At 39.1% G+C, this 20114-nt stretch overlaps 1 protein-coding gene across 7 annotated transcripts; it reads right to left on the bottom strand.

Annotated features, from left to right (window-relative positions):
* Positions 1–4542: 4542 nt before the first annotated feature.
* LOC306827901 (voltage-dependent T-type calcium channel subunit alpha-1I-like) lies at positions 4543–19567 on the bottom strand. Of its 7 annotated transcripts, none has more exons than XM_079350003.1 (32): positions 19480–19565; positions 17838–17986; positions 17461–17555; positions 17172–17296; positions 16452–16540; positions 16153–16312; positions 15649–15955; positions 14526–14618; positions 14266–14432; positions 13780–13828; positions 13565–13690; positions 13226–13374; positions 12510–12695; positions 12243–12360; positions 11936–12145; positions 11785–11859; positions 11459–11544; positions 11099–11222; positions 10712–10780; positions 9616–9800; positions 9374–9500; positions 9116–9241; positions 8886–8975; positions 8082–8253; positions 7141–7292; positions 6903–7012; positions 6698–6828; positions 6007–6065; positions 5549–5627; positions 5238–5359; positions 4981–5139; positions 4543–4738 (listed from the first exon to the last, which is right to left on the bottom strand). In XM_079350003.1, the coding sequence occupies exons 2-32, from the start codon at positions 17977–17979 to the stop codon at positions 4574–4576; spliced, it is 4047 nt and encodes a 1348-aa protein (XP_079206129.1). In that variant the 5' UTR covers positions 17980–17986; positions 19480–19565; the 3' UTR covers positions 4543–4573. The 7 variants fall into 7 exon arrangements, with proteins under 7 accessions (XP_079206129.1, XP_079206130.1, XP_079206131.1 ...); XM_079350004.1 differs by having other exon boundaries at positions 4543–4705; XM_079350005.1 differs by having other exon boundaries at positions 4543–4702.
* Positions 19568–20114: the final 547 nt, after the last annotated feature.

Below are 20114 nucleotides of genomic sequence, written 5' to 3'. Positions count from 1 at the left end.
GCTTCCAACAAATTCAAGTGGGTCAGAAGCCACCGAGAGCAGGGGCAGCAGACTGACGAGCTAGACGAGACAGCAGCGAGTCAGACAGCTGCAGATGTCGAGAAAGACCTGCAAAGGCTCAAAGAGGAGTCTCAGGCGGAGCTAGAAAGGTCCCGCTCCTCCTTCACGGCCAATCTGGAGAGCCTCAAACTGGTCAACGCTGAGCTCGCTGCGGCCCAAAAAAATGCCCAAGAGGAGCTGCAGTAGCGGCAGAAGGAGTGGCAGGAGGAGAGGAGCTCCCTCTTAGACGCCATTCAGCTCCTCCACAAAACTCTGAAGGAGAAGGAGGAGAAGTGGACGGAGAGGGAGACCTGCATGGTCTACAGGATGGAAGAGCTGGAGAGCAAGATGGAGGAAATGTTGGAGAAAAAAGCAAAGAAGAAGAGAGGCTGGCTGAGACGAATGTTCACCTGCTCCAGCACCAACTAACACCGCTGGTCTCCTGCTCGCTGCACTGAAACATGTGCATGTGAAGAAATCAATAAAAAAACAACTAAAGTGATGAATGCATTTATGTTTCATGTCTGTAGAGAATTGTAGGCGACATTTACAGTCAATGTTTAAGTGTGATGAAAGCTCCTGCATCACTGTCACTGCTTCACATGCTTTACAGTTATTCCAAATCAGTAGGAAATAAAATGTTTGCTGAGCTCAAAAGTAAGGATGTAAAGATGAATCCTGACAAAAACGATTCAAAGGTGTCGAGGTTCACATCGATGCTCTGAAAAATAATTCTCAAAAACGCGGCGAGCGCCTGCAGCTGCAGAGACAGATTTAGAAGTTGAGGATGCATCGTTGTCTTTTAAATCGCAGGTGTGAAAGCGTTTCGGCTTCAAGACAGAAAATGAAAGAAGTGAGAAGATAACAGACGAGACAAAAACTGTGTGCAAATGTTACAAGAAGACACAAACAAGACAACTGTCACCTTCCCTTAAAGGCATAAAGTATATATTATGCACACACATTTTAAAGCTCCTACTAGTTTTCTATTCATTAAATTGACATCAGATAAACACCTGTTACGGTAATGATACATGGGTTTCGGAAATGACGTTGAAAATTTCGGTGATGATAATTAAGTATACTATTTATATAGTAAATAACAAGACTGATGTATGGTTAAAAATATGTTATAGTTTAACAGATTGCATACAGGTATATTATCTATTCCATTACATGACATACATGGACATAATACGTTAAACACAAAAAAACAGCATTAGAAGACATACAAAAAGAAAAATGTTTCTATGTCACTGAAAAATGAGTGTCCATTGAACCTAAAGATTCTAAACAACATATTACTGACTAAAACTAATTTCTTTACTTCTTGTTACATGCTATATACAACTTTTCATCCGTTTTACATGTGATTTTTTGCATACTTGGCCCAGACCAAAGGCAACAAACCGAAGTGGGGAGCTAAGGAGGTGGCAGGTTGTGGCTCTGGGATGACAGCTTTAATGTCCTCAAAGTAATACCGGACCTTTCCCCCCTCAAATCTGATAGATGGAATGATGTGTTCGCTCCAGCACAGCTCATTGTGTAAATAGTTAGGCAGATAACAATAACAAGTGTGCACTTTGTGATAAAAGCATGAAATGTGTTACACTTTGTTAATTAACAGTTAGGACAGTTAGGAGAGGTGGCCATTTTGAAAAATGGCTGCCATGGCCGCCATATTGAAAATTAAAGATGGCTCATTATTCAATTATTTTCAGAATGCCTTTGGCTATAAGTGTACCAAATGTCATGCTTTTATCACAAAGTGCATGATTCCCTCATATTTTTTAGCGAAGCCACACCACTACAACCTCATATTGATCGTCAGCCATCTGGAAAGATAGTAAAACAAAAAGTACTTTGGAATAGGATAATTTCATTTCAAGTAAATGAAACATCATCTTTCCGTTCTAAAACTAGATATGCGGAACTTTTTAATAGTCATATGAATGAAAATAACACACCATTGTGTGTGTCTGTGTGCGCGCGCACTATAAGCTAATTACTCTTGCTGTGACCTGTGACCCCTACAACCCCTAACTTCTCTCTCTTTCCTTCTGTACTCTTCCAGTAGTTAGGTTGTTGTAAATCTTCTCTCTGAAGTTTTTCAGTGTAGACTTCGCTAAAGCTGTCTTTCTGTCACTTGATGACTGTCTGCAATAAAACAGACCATTAGGGAAAATACCAAGTTAGTTTACAATAATAAAGATAATAGTTAAAAATATAATTTGTATGGTTAAGTTCTCATTACCGAAACAAGTTCTCTCTACCGCAACTGGACTTAAATTGTAGCGGTAAGTGAGAATGATGTTTCGGAGGATGAGGAGCCATAGCATGTTTTCCTAACAACAGCAAAGCCATAATGACTAAGCACATTTTTACTCCATGAACATATTTAGACATTAACTTAGTATATTTTCAAAGAAAATTGAAAAGCTAACAGGTTTCTTATTGTAGAAAACAACAAAATCGGTAATGATAATCAATACTGTCGTGTTTGCAGTCTGATAACAGAATGTTTAACTTTTAACTGGAGAAATATAAAAAGATCTCCTTACCTTGTAGCCATTTGGAACATACTGGAAGATGTGTTGCTTCACTCAAAAGTTGCGGAGGATGAGAACATCAGTCAGGGACACTTCAATTTTCCATAATATTTAAGTTATTAGTATACATGAATATTCAGTTGATACTTTTTCTGCCATTTGAAAACATCTAATATAGATTACATTTATTTTTTCCTGAATATTTTCATTTTACTCTGTTTAAATAACATTATAACATACATTCAGTCAGAACTGGACGAGTTGCGGTAATGAGAATTTCAGCAGAAAATGCAATAAAATACTTAAACAATTCATTCTTATGTTGAAATTAATCTGTGTGCAAGGTAGAGAAGATTGTTGTCTTCATTATAATATTTAGTTATATAACTAAATGTCACAATTGACATTTAGAATCCCTATGGACATGGTATTCTAATGGTTTCATGAGAATGACCCACTTACGCTGGTTGGGTGGATGAGTGGTCGGGGAAGCAGGTACAGAGGGATGAACACCACAAGGATCAGCTTCCTCGCCCTCCACATCTTCCTGATCAGATTCATCCTGGCTGCGGCCTCTAACCTCATGGGGGACCCGGAGATCTGGGTTGGATCGGTCACTACTCAGCAAGACCGGTTGTGAAAATCACAAACCGGCTGACGGGGAAAGTGCCTGAGGGCTGGAGGAGAGACTCCAAGGAGCACGCAAAGTTCTGGTTCGGCTGTTCGCTTTTACGCACAGAAGGTGGACGGTGACGGAGCTGAGTGCGTCTCTCAGAGAGGTCAGTGAACTCGACTGAAGTTGCTTCTCCAAACCTGAGTTTGGATACTCAGATACTGCCCTCTAGAGGATTCACTTAGCCACTGTCAGCAGGTGCTTCTCTGAAAGGAGCGTATTGGAGGAAAACCAGCTCAAAGGCTCAGTGTTGAAATTACAAGCTCCAATCACTTAGAATCACCACACCTGACCTCCTCACCTGTGTAAGCCACACCCCCAACATTATAAGCCTGCCCTTATACCTCCAGTTCTTTCTTTTTCCTCCAAACCAAGCCTGGCAGGCAGAAGGAGAAAAGAAACCAACAAACCGTCTGTATTTAACCCTGACCAGGGAATTTAAAGCATTATTGATGTAAATTTGATTTACTTGAGATAACAATATAATTTGGATGATTGTGTTTTTTAGTATTATAATTTATTTAGTTTAATGTTTTCATTTCTTTATTGTTTGTGATAGAAAAAATCCTCCACATCCCCATCCACCCGGTCACCAAATAAACACCTTGAAACCAAACAGCAATGAATCCTGTGTTTCAATGTGCACTTCCCATTAGATGTCTTCTGAACCTGCACTAAGCTCTAACAACTTTTTCAGCAAGATAACTGTTGCACAGTCAATGTGTATGTATGTGCATATACTTATAATAGGATAATAACACATTAGACAACTTTGCAGAACAAAGTTGAAGTTCCTTCCTGAAGTTTGAACTTGTGTTGTTGCCTTTGAACGCATTTCAATGAAAAAAAAGTGTAGCATATTATATTTAAGTTGTCCAGGTTTTATTTTTCTTTTTTTGAGTTATTTTCAGCCAAATGTGCAAGTGAGGACAATGCAGGAAGCCCTGGATTGGTGTGATGTGATCCTGTTGTATTAAAACAGTTTTCAGCAGGGTGAAGAATGGGCTAAGTTATACCTGCACAGAGGGCGATGCAGAAGTCCAAAGAGGACACACAACATGTAAACCTATGTGGATAACCTTTAAAGATAACAAAGAGTGGAAGCAGAAGCACATTTTATTTAGAGATGAGTACAGCAGTGAGGGCAGCACATAAAAAGTTGAATAATAAATAAAAAGTAATAAGTATAAAGAACAAAACATTTTTAAAATATACATGGAGGGAAAAAACACAAGTCATACTTGGACAGATATTCGACAAATTAATAGAAAATCAAAAGAAAAAATATTTTTAGGTTTGAACACTGTTCTCTTTAAAGTATCTGGACTTTACATTCATAAAGCTTCTCTGACACCAGACTCCTCTGTGATGATGCGGCTGGACCCTGTGTAGCATTCTCCCCCGTAAACTTCGTATCCAGCTCGGGGGGCTGGTTTGATGACTCCTCCAGGGGGAGAAAGACATTAGTAGGTTCTCTCTGAAATGCCAAAATATTATTCTGTTACACTTTGATGTTCTTCTAATCTAAAATGTCACATTTAAAATAAAAAGGGGCCAAGGGCTCTACTACAGGCTGACCTGCATGTTTCAGCTCAATATCCTATTTTTAAGACAGGGACAAAGAATTCCTCTGCCATGATATATTAGGAGTTTGAGAGTGTTCTAAGTTCTTATCAAAGAAGTTGGCTTTAAGTTTGTGTTTCCCTTGGTGTGTTGTACCTGGTTGCTTTCTTCAAGTGCAATCATAATGGACGCCACCACCAGGTTCACCAGCACGAACTGGGAAATGATGACGAAGCTCACAAAATATAATGGGGAGACCCACGGCAGGTAGCTTGGACAGGCAGCGGCATGCGGAGGACATTCCCTTAATGTGTCCTAAAAAAGAGAGCAAGAGTCAGGGGTCAGACACAGGGACAGGAGACTCAGCCTGCCTGGTCTTTACATATTTGGTTACAGGATTTATCTGTGCCTACCTTGAGGAACCCGCTCCAATTGTCTCCTGTGCACACCTGGTAGAGCGTCAGGAGGGCTTTGCCAAAGTTCTTAAAGTTGGTGTATTGATTAAATCCCTGACACCAGTAATCATCGGTGCATTCTGACACAGAACAAAAACACAGAAGAACAGACACTCAGTGTGCTGTTTCATACCACACAATGAAATGTTCAGACTATATCAGCTTTAAGTTCAGCACAACAGTGATGATTCTGTGTATTTTGAAATGTGTTTCAAGCGGTCCATTGACATTTAGCTTGCAGTCAGCTGGTGTGTAAATGTGTGACGTACCCAGCTTTCCGAACAGCTCCACTCCTAACGCAGCGTAGATGAAAAAAAAAAAGGTGAAGAGGAGACAGATGTTTCCAACCTGGAATCCAAATGCAGGTTAGATTTCCTGAGTAAGAAAAACACTACAAAGTAGATCCTGTGAATGCTCAGCCAGAGTCCATGGACCTTATAGACCTGGAGCATTTTTATTTATTCTTACACGGGCAGAAGTTATAGACAGCCTGCATTTGTAATTATTACTCTTTTAAACACGTGAACTGTTCTTAATGTGTAAAAACTAGCCAATGAAAGATATACTACAGGGTCAGAATATGGAAACGAGAGCATGCTTATAACAGTGACAAATAAAAACCCTAAGCTCAATACAAGTTTAAAATAAGAAGAATAACACACCTACAAAATCTGTGTGTGTGTGTGTGTGTGTGTGTGTGTGTGTGTGTGTGTGTGTGTGTGTGTACCTGTGACAGAGTCTTGATGATGGTTTTTAGAAGAACTCTTATCTTTTTTGCCTTTAGCACTAAAGAGACAAAGCACAGAGACATGTTTTTGTGGGAAAAATAAAATGTGTTTGATCGTGTATTTGAGTGTTCAGAGCATGAAAACAATATTCTCAAATGTGTAATAACACACTTGTATGTGTATGTCTGTAGTAAGTGTAACACTGAACAAAAAGGCCAAAGCCATTATGATGAATGGAGAAGAAATGTTTCCCATTCATCATAGTGTTTTACATTAAGCTCATCAGCGTTCAATTGGTTCTCATAAATGTCTATTCATATGATGGTTGGTGCGTGGCATTTGCAAACAAAATACCATTTTGAGAAGAAATGTCATTATTTTGAATGTAAAGTTCCATTTTGCAGCAGACTTGAGAAGTTTTTCCCATTGTGTGTGTTATTCTGGATGTGTGTAGAGTTCTGAGCGTATGAGGCACGCTTTCAGAAATTGTGTGTCAACAATGGAGAAAAACTGTAAGCGTCTCAAGATAACGTGTTGTGAATTGATGCTATACAAATAATCATTAATTGATTGTTTGATTGATTGATTGATTGATGTTCCTCCCTTGAGGCCTTCTTTAAGAAAACGTGAATATTCAGAATTAAAAATCATTCCTATCTCATAGGAATGCTTTAAAGAACGTATATATACCTTGTGCCAGTCTGAGCACCCTGCCGATCCTCAAGATATTGAGATTGGGAAAATGTGCTGCCATTTTCATCTCATTTAAAAGGATGCTTATGATGGAAACTAAGACTATCATGACATCTAGCAGATTCCATCTAAACACAAACATGAAGAAGGGTTACACTTTAGAAACAAACGTGCACTTCATTTGGTTAATGAAGCCTCTTACTTGTCTTTCATGAACCTCAGAGCACCAAATGCCACAAGCTTGAGCAGGACCTCGACGAAGAAGATAACGGTGAACACATAGTAGGAAATCTCTGTGAATTCCCTGATGTACTGAAAACGCAGACAGGTTTGTTTATGACTTCAGTCAAATATTCAATTCACACTTTTGTTGTATTTAGATTGGAAAACTGTGTGTGTGTGTGTGTGTGTGTGTGTGTGTGTGTGTGATATAAAGTTACCCAAGGTTGATTATAGTGCTCAACAGCCATCACCATGACACACAGTAGGATCATGAGTGTCACAAACAGGTCCAGGAACCTGCTGGTACACAGAGTGTGGATGGACCGACGCAGTTTGGAGTAGTTGTTGTAATAGGGAATCTTCTCAGGTTCTGAAACATCACACACAAGCAGATAAGTCATCACATTTTAACATGGGACCTAATGGGGCGTTCGTTGGCTTTTGCGAAAATATATATTGTACATTTCACAAGATTCAATAAACAAGACTGTCGAGATGTTCCAGTTGTTCAAACGTAGAGCTTGTACCATTCAGCTGACAGCGGCACAGGTTCATATCCAGCAAGGGTTCTTTATCTGTCACTTGCCAGCAAAGTATAAATACTGGAAGTAACCACTAACATGGCCATCTAGTTTGTCAGCTACTTTTTAGGATTTTGGCTATCCATATATCCTCTCCAAAAGAGTCGAGATCTGGATGCAAAGGTAGCACTAGAGGAGCCAGCTGTTTATGTAATACTGTGGGATGTTTTTTTCTTGATCCCTGAAGGAAATTCTGGTTTACTAATTTTGTTATTGAGACACATAAACATGACTAATGAACATGATTTGATGAAGCGATGCCAGAGTGCTACACACTCCTATGTAGAGAGAGTGCCAGAGCTGTTGGGGGTTTGGTGCCTTGCTCGAGGGAACCACGGCATTGAGAGCCAAGGCTTATTAGAGGCAGCTCGACAGATTAGGAGATACAAAATTTGTTATGGAAAAAACATGTTATTGAATATAGCCGCATCCCAGTGGAACAAGCTGCACATCTCCCTGAAGACAATCCCTGTTGAGAGGAGTTTTAAATCCAATCTTAAGAAATGGCTTGTACATTAACAGTGTATCTAATTCTCCATGTAACATACGACCAGAGAGCTGCCACTAAGCTTTGTTACCTCTGCAGTGGTCTTCTCCTTCTTCCTTTTTTGACACTTCATCTCTTTGTTTCTGCTGACATTCGTGGAAAGTATCGACCATTACACCGATGAACATGTCAAGGAGGAAGAAGCTCATGATCATGAAGGCGATGAAAAACAGAAGCATCCATTCGTTGTTGTTCTTCACAGGCTGAGAGAAAAAGAGAAGAGGCATACGATGATAGATCCTTATGTATAAGAAATAAAATAACATATTTATTACTCTACTGTCTTCAGAGTGCATTCAGTATCTTTCTCTGTACATTTAGAGATCTGCTTTCACTATCTCTCTGGATTTTCTTTTCATTCACTTCACCCTTGATTTAAATGTCTACTGGAAAAATGATCTTGGTTGTTTGATTGCACATGGCAATTTTACAGGAAACCAATGCAGGCAGCTAATTTAAACAGAAGAGCTTCATGTGACAGACTTGTGTGGAAGGGCAGCTGTAGAAGGACATGTGATATAGGTAGTGTAGAGTTGTGTTTAAAGGTGGAGCTTTGAGAAGACATATAATGCAGTGTTTGTAAGTGATCTTATTTTTACTTTTACCATCTACAGATGCACGTAATAGTTTTAATTTCTGGCTCTATGTCACCAACAGGTCCAAGCAGGCAGGACTGTAGTTTAAATATGATCAGTACCTCAACAATCAATAAAATGTTCCTTGTTTGCATAATAGATCAAAATAAACATCAAGTTCAACCAATCTATTAATCCCATAGCATGAATATTAAGAGGTAACAACATTTAATAAAAAGACAAGCTGATGGCTAAAATACTTGTTTGTCTACTCCCACAGCATCCAGTCCATCATACATGATGTCCACCCAGCTGTCCTTAGAGTACATGACAAACAAGGACATCAGAGCCTGAAAGGAAACATTAAAATAATGTTAACTTTACAATAGGCCTTTTCTTCTTCTCAACAATATGTATTAAGATTAAATACCCCAAAATATAATTTGATACTTTCAAAGGACAGTGAAATGATGAATCTATTGTTCTGTACCTGAGGCATGTTGTCGAAGTTAAACGTCTTTCGTGTCCATTTAAAGTTGGCCTCCAGACATTCACTCTTAGTGGTGATGTTTCTTGTGTCCTCACCCCGGCAGTAGTAGAACTTCCCTTTGAAAAACTGAAGTGTTTTAAAGAGAAGAAGACCGAGGTTAAAAGTCTGAAGTGTTATTTGTTCACTGTACTTAACTCTAAACAGATTAAGCAACAACTGGCCACAGCCGCAAAATCGAGCCTATTGAGTTTGTGTTACCTGCACTCCGAGGATTGCAAAGAAAAAGAAGGAGGCACAGCAAATGAGAACGATTTTCCCGATGGGTTTAACCGAGGCGATCAGAGCTTCCACAGCCAGCTTTAGTTTGGGAGCTCGCTTGATCACCCTGGAAAACATAAAGACCAACTTCAATGTTTATCAGAACCAGCACGTGTGCCTACAGACACACGCTGAGAAAGGAAACGTGAAGTAAAACTGGTAAAACCACATCAACGACGTACCTCAGTGGACGAAATGTGCGTAGCAAACGTAAAACCTTGAGGATGCTGAACATGTTGCTTTTATCATTGTTGACCAGAGACACAAATATGTTGACCAAAGACAAAATCACCAACAGTCCATCCATGACGTTCCACATGGACCCACAGTAGCAGTCCTTCCCAAAGAACACACCCAGGGCCAGAACCTGGTGTGACAGCAACACAATATAAATTCATGTCAGGCAAGGTTTTTCTTAACACACTCAAGATAGAAGCTAAAAAAATAGAGATATTTTCTAAAATGTTAAAGTTTCATAATAATTGTATATTATGTAATATAATATTGTAATATTATAATTAATTATTTTAATATGTTAGAATATAGAATATGTGAGTTCCCTCCGTGTACTCCGGCTTCCTTCCACAGTCCAAAGACATGCTCATAGATAGTGGTCTGTGTCTATTATATGTAAATCCTGTGACCAGGGGTGTGTCCAGACTTTTTAGACTTGGGTGGCCCAACTGGGGCACTGACTTGTACAAAGGTGGCCTGACGTTTGTGTGCTACATAAATAAAGAGCACTTATTTACCCGATCTGTCTGTACTAATCACATTGACTTTTAAAGGTCACATGTTATTTCTTTGCAAATAAGTCTCAGAGCTCCCCAAAACATCTGCACATTGAAAACTATGAGCTTCCTGTCTGCAATAGAGCCTAAAGGGAGAATTTCAAAATAAATGCCTGCTCTGGCAGGGCAAATAGCAAATCATAGTTAAGGATTTGGGGTTGGCATCTGGTGTGGCCCGGACCACCCCTCTGGGACTGAGAGGCGACCCCTCCAGGGTGTACCCCCTTCTCAATGACAGCTGGGATGTGCTGCTCCAGTCCTCCGCAACCAGGAAAAGTGTTATATTGAATAATTGATTGAATGAAATTTATTTCAGACATATTAAAATCAAACATATCAAGGATACAAAACAAAATGAAAAGCACAAAAATGTAACACTTTCCATAGCTCAACAACCAGTTAACTTCCTGTGTACCCCATATTCTCTCTTTATTTACAATCCATCCGTATACAAATGAACCACTCTATATTAAAAAAGGGGGCTAACCTTTAAAAGCATCTCAACCAGGAACACACCAGAGAAGATGTAGAGGGACAATCTGAGGATTAATCGCTCCTAAAGGGCAGAGATAAAGAAATCATTTTCAGCCTGCATACATTTTGTTTTACTTAATCGTACTTATGTTACATGAGTTTGGTTACATGACATAAAAAACACCCGGTGTTACACAGTGTACATGTCAGTCTGCTGTGTTTGACTCACTACTCATAACTAACTATGGTGATGCCATGTGGAAGAGGACATGCTAGATAAGCGTTACCATGCAAGGGTGTGACATGAAACTCTTCAAAGATTGACTGTATGTCTAAAGGTTTTCTCTCCACTTGGGCACAGGTCATTTTAGGTTACATGTATCCAGTATGTGAGTCTCACCGTGCTTTTAGGGTCTATTCCAGGCCTCTCCATAGCAATGGTGACACAGCTTAGAAGTATGAAGAGCAGGATCATGTGGTCGAACAAGCTGTGAGAGATAACACGCTGGCAAATCTTACGGAACCTGAAAAACAAACAAGTCAAAATCCCTTGAACATTGGAGGACAATTTGGGAAAATACAGGAAGTCATTTCTCTTTTCTTTCTTTTCCTTTACTGCAGACCACTTTCATATGAGCAAGTTGAAATTGATCGACGATTGATCTACATAAACTCACGTTTCCATATTTAATATCGTTAATGTGTACATCTGTTGTGAAGAAACATCAGTGAAATTGTGTTTATGTGGGTTTTGACATGCCTGTTCTCTGGAGAAAACACATAGAATGACCAGTCCTCATGCTCTTTGCACCAATGAAGAACTTTCTGGAACAAAGCTGGAGATCTCTGCATGGATGGATAGTTACACAAACGTTCCCTCATTTATTACAACATATGGATAAAAAAAGCTACAGTGATCATTTAAAGTAGAGCAGCAAAATCATTTTGAGAATAAGAGCAAAGTAAATTATTTTTTTAACTGTATGCTGCATTGTTCTGTTTATAGCTTTGTAAAGTCAAATCCAGGATTGACTCTCAGTTTAGCCCCAATCCTGACTTTAAAACTAAGCATTTTTTGGATCTTACATTCTTTGTGACAGGGTCTTCTCCAGGGGTAATCACAGTGGGTTTACTGGACCCAGAGTCGGAGCTTCCCGAGCCCTGGAGCAACATTACATAGAGTTTAATGTCGGTCAATGGCTTTGGCTGAGCAGATTCAACACCTTGACAAACTTACACTTTCTGCATTGTTAACGGAGGAGCCATTCTCAGGGGACATGTCGGGATTGGTCATGTCCTGGAAGTTCTGAACCACTATACCCACAAGAACATTAAGCAGAACATGCTGTCCTATCATAATGAGCACAACAAAGTAGAGTGATGCCCATGCAGATGTAGTCGCCATGGCATTGTAAAGCACCACATTCCAGTCCTCCAGCGTCAAAACCTGCATCAAAAGAAGTATTAGAGAAATAAATGAGGCACAATTGGCATGCTGAAAGAATACAATTAAGGTGACTCAAGTTAGGAAGTGAAAAACTGACCTGAAACACGGTTACCATGGACCAGTGAAGGTTATCAAAGTTTTTTCTGTCTGTGATCATTTCTCCATGCCGTGACATGAACTCAAATTTACCAGCAAACATCAGCATACCCAGTATACTGCAGAGAAATGAGAGCTGTCAGAATCATTTAACCAGAAACAGTTCATTATTGCTCATTACTGATGCAGAACAGCGTTTGGTATTTACTGTCTTCAGACAGACTAACATGGAGGAGGGGTTAGGGATTATTTCAGTGCGTACACATGCCTAAAAATGAAGATGAAAAACAGCAGAAGAAGGCAGAGCGCGGCTGCCTGTTGAATAGTCTTCTTCAGCACTAGCAGCTGTCTCTTCAGGTAAGGCAGGAAGTGAAGAAGCCTGACAAGCCGCAGCAGACGCAATGACCGAAGAACTGTTAGCTTGCCTTCAGTTTTACCAATGACCTCCCATAGACTGAAAAAAAAAGAAAATACATTGGCTCGATAAGTCGTTGTGCTGTGCATTATACAAAACCACAAACACATTTTATTCTACATCAGACTGTAGAGGCTTAGGCTTCCCTTTATAAAAATGTACAACAAGCTGTCCAAGAAAACATGACTACTTTAAAGTTGTTTTTATGAGTAGTGGGGGAAGGTACATTTACTGTCGTCAAATTTATTTATATCTTTTTTAACAGTTAGTCAACCTATAGACGAGCTACTGAAAACCTGCTCGCGAGCTACCGATAGCTCCCGAGCTACCTGTTGGACTAAAGCCATAACAGGTCAAAATATGACTCACTAATAGGTAATAGGTGTACAATTACACCCCAATTTAGAACGGATTTTTGAGTAAGGGCAAAATTTCCGCCCGATTGCCCTGGCATCAGTCACGGTGGTCAATCACAGCTTGATCAGCACAAAAAATGGACAGACAACATCCGAAATCAACAGCTATTGCAGGTGCAGGGAGAACAATGAGGCGGCATGGAATCATGTTACCTGATGACAACAAGGGAAAAGTCAAAGACGTTATTTCGATCCTTGAAGTACTCAAACTTGAGAGCCAGCAGCTTTATGATCATCTCCAGAAGAAATATGATGGTGAAGATGATGTTACTGATGCCTAACACATGAGATAGCTCCTGAGGCTGTTGGAGAATAAGGATAACATGAGTGCCTTCGTAGTCTTTCAAATCTAAATGCAGTTTATTGTATTTGTGCAGTGCAGATGAAATATGTCCTGAATCGAAGGCAAAGACTGACTCATCTTAGCAATCTGACATTTAGAGAAGCCCAGAAATGACAGACAGTATCAGTCTACAATAATGAACTCCTCACCTGCTCATGGTGCTCGATAACCAAGGCGAGAATACTGAGGACCACAGCAAACATGACCAGTCGGTCGAACAGGGTACTTGCAACAGTCCTCTTCAGAATTGTCAAGCAGGGTGCACAGACCTCATCCTAAAAGTGAAGGCAGTCAGTGAGCCCTTTGTCAGTGAGACAACAGTGATACAAGAGGTGGTGTAACAGATGTTTCACGATCGTCTCACCAAGGTGTTCTTCCTTCCGTCGCTGCTATCAGGGGAGATTACATTGTTTCTATCGGTAAAGAAAAAAAGATATCAATATATATAAATATTTGTGTAGAAGATTACATATGACCAAGTGCCGTTTGTAGGACTGATCTTCATTCAGACATGCAAGTCACGATGGTTTGATTTTTATTTCTTTTTTTGACCAAACAAAGTATTGTCTTTGGTTCAGAAAGTCTGTCGATTAAACAAAAGGTTGGTCAAGGAGCGGTTAATGTAAAAAAACATGTATAAAAGCTGTTTGAGCCTCTGAGATGAGAGCATGGCGTCTTGTCAGTGTGAACAAAGAACAACAAACCCAGAGAAAGTTTGACTTTACTGGAACTTTAGAAAGTCATTACTTTGCATCGAGGTCGGATATACGGTAATTGAATTTTTTGTCTATGAATGTCTAAAATGTTGCATATTACATCTTGAAAGAACTTTTAATACACAGTCACTGACCTGTTGAGTTTGGAGAAGCTCTCCTCTACAAAGCACTTGAATTTGAGAAAAATCTCTGCTATGGTAACAGCTGCAGCGTGTTGCTTTCCTGTCTTACTCTCCAAGTTCTCAGAGAACTTGGTGGCGATGACGACTGCGCACACATTCATCATAATAAAGGAGCCCATCTGGTGGGGAACAGAAGCATTTTTGCATGTAAGTAACAACATGTTTAAATGCTGAGGCTGTCAATCTAACACATTTGACAAGTGAGCACTTACAATGGTGATAAATATGAAGAAAAGACAATTCCAGAAGGAATGGGCCTCCATGACAAAAAACATAATCTCTGACCATCCTTCCAGTGTAATGACCTGGAAACATAGAGAGAGAAACAGAGGAGTGCTGGGAGAGCCGTGTGATGAAAATATGTTACCAGCAAAAATGAAACTGTGAACATACGGTTAGCTAAGTTGCTAAGTGTGGATTTTTTGGTCAAATCTTAAAAACTAGAGAGAGAGAGAGAGAGAGAGAGAGAGAGAGAGAGAGAGAGAGAGAGAGAGAGAGAGAGAGAGAGAGAGAGAGAAATATTTCAATGAGCAAACTACAGAGTAAGTGGGACTATTGGCTATTCCTGGAAACTGAGCTGCCACATCTATCCAAAAGGCTTTAAAAGTGGTCATCCACCTCCCCTTCACTGTGTAAGTGAGGGTTTTTGATTTGACCATGAACAACAGAAAGTACCAGTCAGTGCTGCACTTAGAGGGTGATCTATATGACATATTACTTTGGGCTGCAAAGATGCAAAATCATAGTTCAAATTAAATGTGTGGAGCATAATACGAAGGCAATATGAGCAACAAGTTGATTCCTGAAAAAATATATAACATATATAAAAAGATTAACACAACAACATTAAATCAACGTTCAAGTAGTCTGAAATGTTGGCATGAATGTGACAACATTGACCCAAAGATGTAAAAAAGACAAAAGATGTTCCAAAGGCTTTAAAAAACTAAGATGATCTTAAAATATGTTGACAGATGAAGAGAAGGATATTGGAAATCTTAAAAGAATATACTTTTTAGATTAAGACAGGGGCAGCTGTGTTTAGGTTCCCACAGGTAATTCTTATTTTCCCAGTCTTTGAAAACCTCTGCTCTATAACAGATTATACACAGACAGAACATACATGAGGATGATGGCAAGAACATCAAGACTCATCAGAAATCCAAATATTGACACATGCATATTTTTTGGCAAGACATATAGTTCAAAAGATCATAATGTTATACCGTCTAAAAAAGGTTGAAGGATACTTGTTTAGGTAAAAGTGAGGTCTTACCCTGATATTCCCAACTCCCTGTTTTTATCTTTATTCTACATATATTAAGCCCCTCTTACCTGGAATATGGCTATCCAGGAGAAGCCAATGTTGTCAAAATTGATGGCTCCCATGTGTGGGTTCTCCGCTCCAGGCCGGCATATGTTGTAGTACTGGTTCCAGTTGACACAGTTGTTGGCACTGATGCCAACCCCAGTAGCTCCCCACCATTGTTCAGCAGTCAATGAGCAGGTATTTCCATCCACTTTGTAAGGTGGGATATCACTGCAGCGCTGCATCCCACCTTTGTTGTCAGGCGAACAGATGAAGGGGTACTTTTCACCGTACTTGGAGAGGTAGAATGGACTTATTGATGCATTGTACTCTCTAAAGGAAAAAATAAAGACAATAGCTTCAAACAGTTCACATAAAGCTGCTCTATAAGTAATAGAAGCTCACATCTCTATTTTATTTTATTGTTCATTTTCTGGACAGTTAATAAATACCTGGAGGCCTTTTTTTAGCCCATTCCAGCTCTGATAGTATTCAAAATGTAAAAACTTGAAGAAAAAAAAAATCCTTACATAGCCATGTCCTCTCCCAGGAAGCAGCGATTGCGCAGCTGCCCACCCCACATCTGGACTCCCAGAACTGAGAAGATGTGAATGACCAGCATATTGAGGAAGAGAACATTTCCCAGCATTGGCAAAGTGTCTGCAAGTACTGCCAGCAAAACTTGTATACCTACATAAAGTGGAAAGAAAGAAACAAAAAAACAGATGATTAAATGTTTAGGGTGAATACCATCAGAGCTCTGTGGGAATCATTTGAGGACCATTGAGTGTTAAGGTATTTTATTACAGATGATCAAATATTGACTTACTTGGTATCCTCGCACACAGTCGCATCGGCCTGAGAGCTTCAAAAAATTGCCATGGGTAGCCGTAGTGGGCCAGAACAAAATCCATCGCTCTAAAGGGAGAGTTACGTATACAAAAATTAAAATTTGCACACCTTCTTGTGACGATTATGAACACACCGGAGGTTGGTGGGTCAAATATATGTTTTTTGGTATGCCTAATCTTAAATATGGCAAACAAATAACGAAGCAAGTCAGTCAATATATAAAGTCCAAATTTAAAGCTTAGAGCTTGATGACATTTGCTCTTGAATAATTAGTCTTTAAACCTTGAATGACTAAGACATTTCAAATGATTTCTAGTTAACTGTTATAACATAGGGGAGACTGGGGTAGTTTTGCCAAAGGGTTAGTTGAGACACGTCTTGTTGCTCGGAAACTAAGAAACTAAATTGATCATGTGACCAAATATTGAGGAGGAAGGCATCATTTCACGGAGTGATTGTGCCACAAGACCACTTTACATGTATTATCTCAACAGTTATATTTACACTCATTCTGTTTGTTTGAAGGGATGCACAACATCCTGAGATATATGGAGATATATTAGTTAGCGACAAAACTATGACTGGCTTGATGTAGTGATCCTAAAAATGAAAAATGGCTCATCCTACCCCAGTATCCCCTATGAAAGAGAATATAGACATATGTGAGCATGGGAGAAAGGTACAGTTAAATACTTACTCTCCACAATTGATTAAGCAATCAAACTTATTCCAGTTGTTGCATAGATATCCGGGGATCCCCATGGCCACCATCTTGATGACCATTTCCAGCAAGAACGCTGCAAAGATGACGCCCTCAAAAACCTGGTCATACACAGAGAACAGTTGTAAATAATACAACAACAACAACAACAACCATGCTCACATAGGTTTTCAGTGTGAAGGTTTCTTTGCTTTTCTACAACTTCACTATATCTATAACTTTTACAGACAAACCCCCCTAATGATAGGGAAGAGGTCACACTAACCTCCAGGTAGATGCTGTGTTCTTCATGTGGTTTGTACATACACAGAGTCACACAGGTGAGCAGCACCATCAGAATGGACATATACTCCATCCATGTGCAGGAACAGGTTAAGTTCAAAACAAACAGAGATCACATTTATAACTTCATTCAACCTTTGGAAAACAGAGAATGAAAGATTTAATGCAAGACGCACCTAAATGGATCTAGCTTAAGTTGTACAATATTTACATCAGGTAAAGTCTACAGACTACAATCACATGAACACAGATGGATACAAATAGTGTGATATAAAGTCAAACATAAAAGCTGTCTGTATTATTCTTCCTGATATTCAGTCTCCCTGGTAGTTTAGACCTTCAGTGGAAGGAAAGGATATGGGCTGTTGGTCATCATCAGACACCAACTTCGAGGTCTGGTCGTTTGTTTCAAGCACAGGAAGACAACAGAAGCCATATGTGGGTAGGGCAGGGGCTCCTCATGTTGCTGTTCCACCTCCTTTCTTCTATTTGCATCAGTCATGATGAAACTTCAAGCACAGACATTGTGAATGAGGGGAGATAAAAAGAAAAAAGGTCAGAATGACATGAAGACCTGATAAAACAAAATATAGCAAGTGTAAGATGTTAAGAGAGAGAGAGAGAGAGAGAGAGAGATATATAACATATAAAAGTATGCAATATGATTGAAATAAATAATATTTCAATTACAAGTAAGCTAAGTCCTTTAAGTATTTAACAATGTTGAATGTAGGCTATTGAATCTTTTTTTGTGGCACATTGTGTTTGTTTCCATCAGCCTGTTTTAGCGCATTTTTAGAGCAAACAGTCTTGGCAAAGTATTAATTATATCATTGAATTTACTGTCTGCAATGAATATAATTTATGGGGCAGATAGATTTCTTTTGGAAGGCGCAGTAAACTATATGTTTGCTCATATCCACACAACAGTGATTAAACACACACATAAACACGCTTTTTATTTCACAGAAAGTTAATTGAGAAAATGAAAGAAATGTAAAATAATTTGGAAATAAACACATAGCTGCAACGAGATGAAATAAACAGGTTGTCTAACTTCTGGGGGGAAAACGGACTTTAGAGATTATATACTATTAACCGTGAACTGTACATTTAAAGCTATTTTCTTAGGTCAATGTACCTCTTCCTTTTTCCTCCAAGCTTGCAGCACAGACTCTATAGGCTAGTCTTCTCCAGGTGCAATACTTCAAGGACACTTCCTTTATCAGAAACTAACACACAAGCATCACCACACCTCTGCTAAAACTTCCGCTGGCACAGCACACAAACATTTTAGAGGAGGCACCTTACTACTGTATATAATCCAGTGACTTTTGACATTTGTGATCTACTCTCTGGTTTTGGTAGCTGACGTGCGAGTCAGCGAGTTAGACCCCCAGCTGAGACAACGCCCTCGGTATCTCCATTGTATTTTCTTGCTTTATTAAACCTTCTGGTTTGTTCAATGTGAACCTGAGTGTCTTTTCTTCCTTCTCTAAGAAAACCAACACGCACAAGGTGACTTGAAAAACCCTAAACAAAACCAACAAATAAATCTAGTCTAGTTTAAAAGCACCTGTAGAAATTGCTTGTAAATGTTAATAATTACTTGATTACACCTGATTCACCCATCTGTTTATATTCAAATAGCACTTTAGGAATAATTGGGGTTTTTTAATTGACATTAATATCATATTGCCAAGAAGTCACGTAGATTAACCTAATAGTGGGACAATGTCAAACAAACCTCCTTTTCGATTTCCTTTAATAGCATTTTTCACTTCAACGTTTGTCCGACAGGTGTTACACTAAAACCTGCAACCCTTAAATTCTGTCATCAAATCAAAGCTAACTACAAAAAACAAAACGAGATCTTAACAGACTGACGCCACATCACTACCTAACATTTGCAATAATCTATAAACGTTTTCCTTATCAACATGAGCTACTCAACATCATAGATTCATGATAACGACTGATCGTAGAAGATTAAATAACTTACCGTTGTACTCAAGTGAATCACTAGTAGTGTAAATGCTTGAAAAACAACAGCAGTTTCTACAAACACATTCTTAAAATTATTTGGGAAACCATAGAAACCGACGAGTTGAATAATAATAGGCCGGTTATTCAAATGTTTTGACCTACGGTATATATATTATATAATAAGGGTGGTTGCCTGAAAGGCAAGTATTGGTATTGCCAATATTATTATTATATCCTCAAATTTGGCGCGCTACACTACGTGGTTAGATTTGTGTTTATTAAGTGAAAAAGTATTTTGAGAGATTTTTTTTTCAGAAATAAAAATACTTTTCTGAAATATATTTTTTTTAATATGAAAACTTGTCTCATATTTTTTTTGCTGTCAGTGTGATAACTTTTTCTCTGAAACATTGTTTTTTCTGTCAGATCATTTATTTTCTCGCATGTAATAAAGACACAAATTTAATTCCATACATTGCTGGCCAACCAAAACAAAGCACTACCATGAGCAGAGCTGGTGCTAAGCCACTGTCAGAGCGAAGCAGCGAAAGGAAACATCTGGGAGCCGACTCTCACTGGATTCGCTGGAGCTTTGGCGGAATGGGACGGGACCTGATTTCTTTTTAATAAGGCAACACAGATAAACTGTGA

Source organism: Symphodus melops (assembly GCF_947650265.1).
Source record: "Symphodus melops genome assembly, chromosome: 8".
Taxonomy (NCBI): Eukaryota; Metazoa; Chordata; class Actinopteri; order Labriformes; family Labridae; genus Symphodus; species Symphodus melops.
The sequence above is the reverse complement of the archived record's forward strand: the minus strand, read 5'-3'. Positions and strand labels throughout refer to the sequence as shown.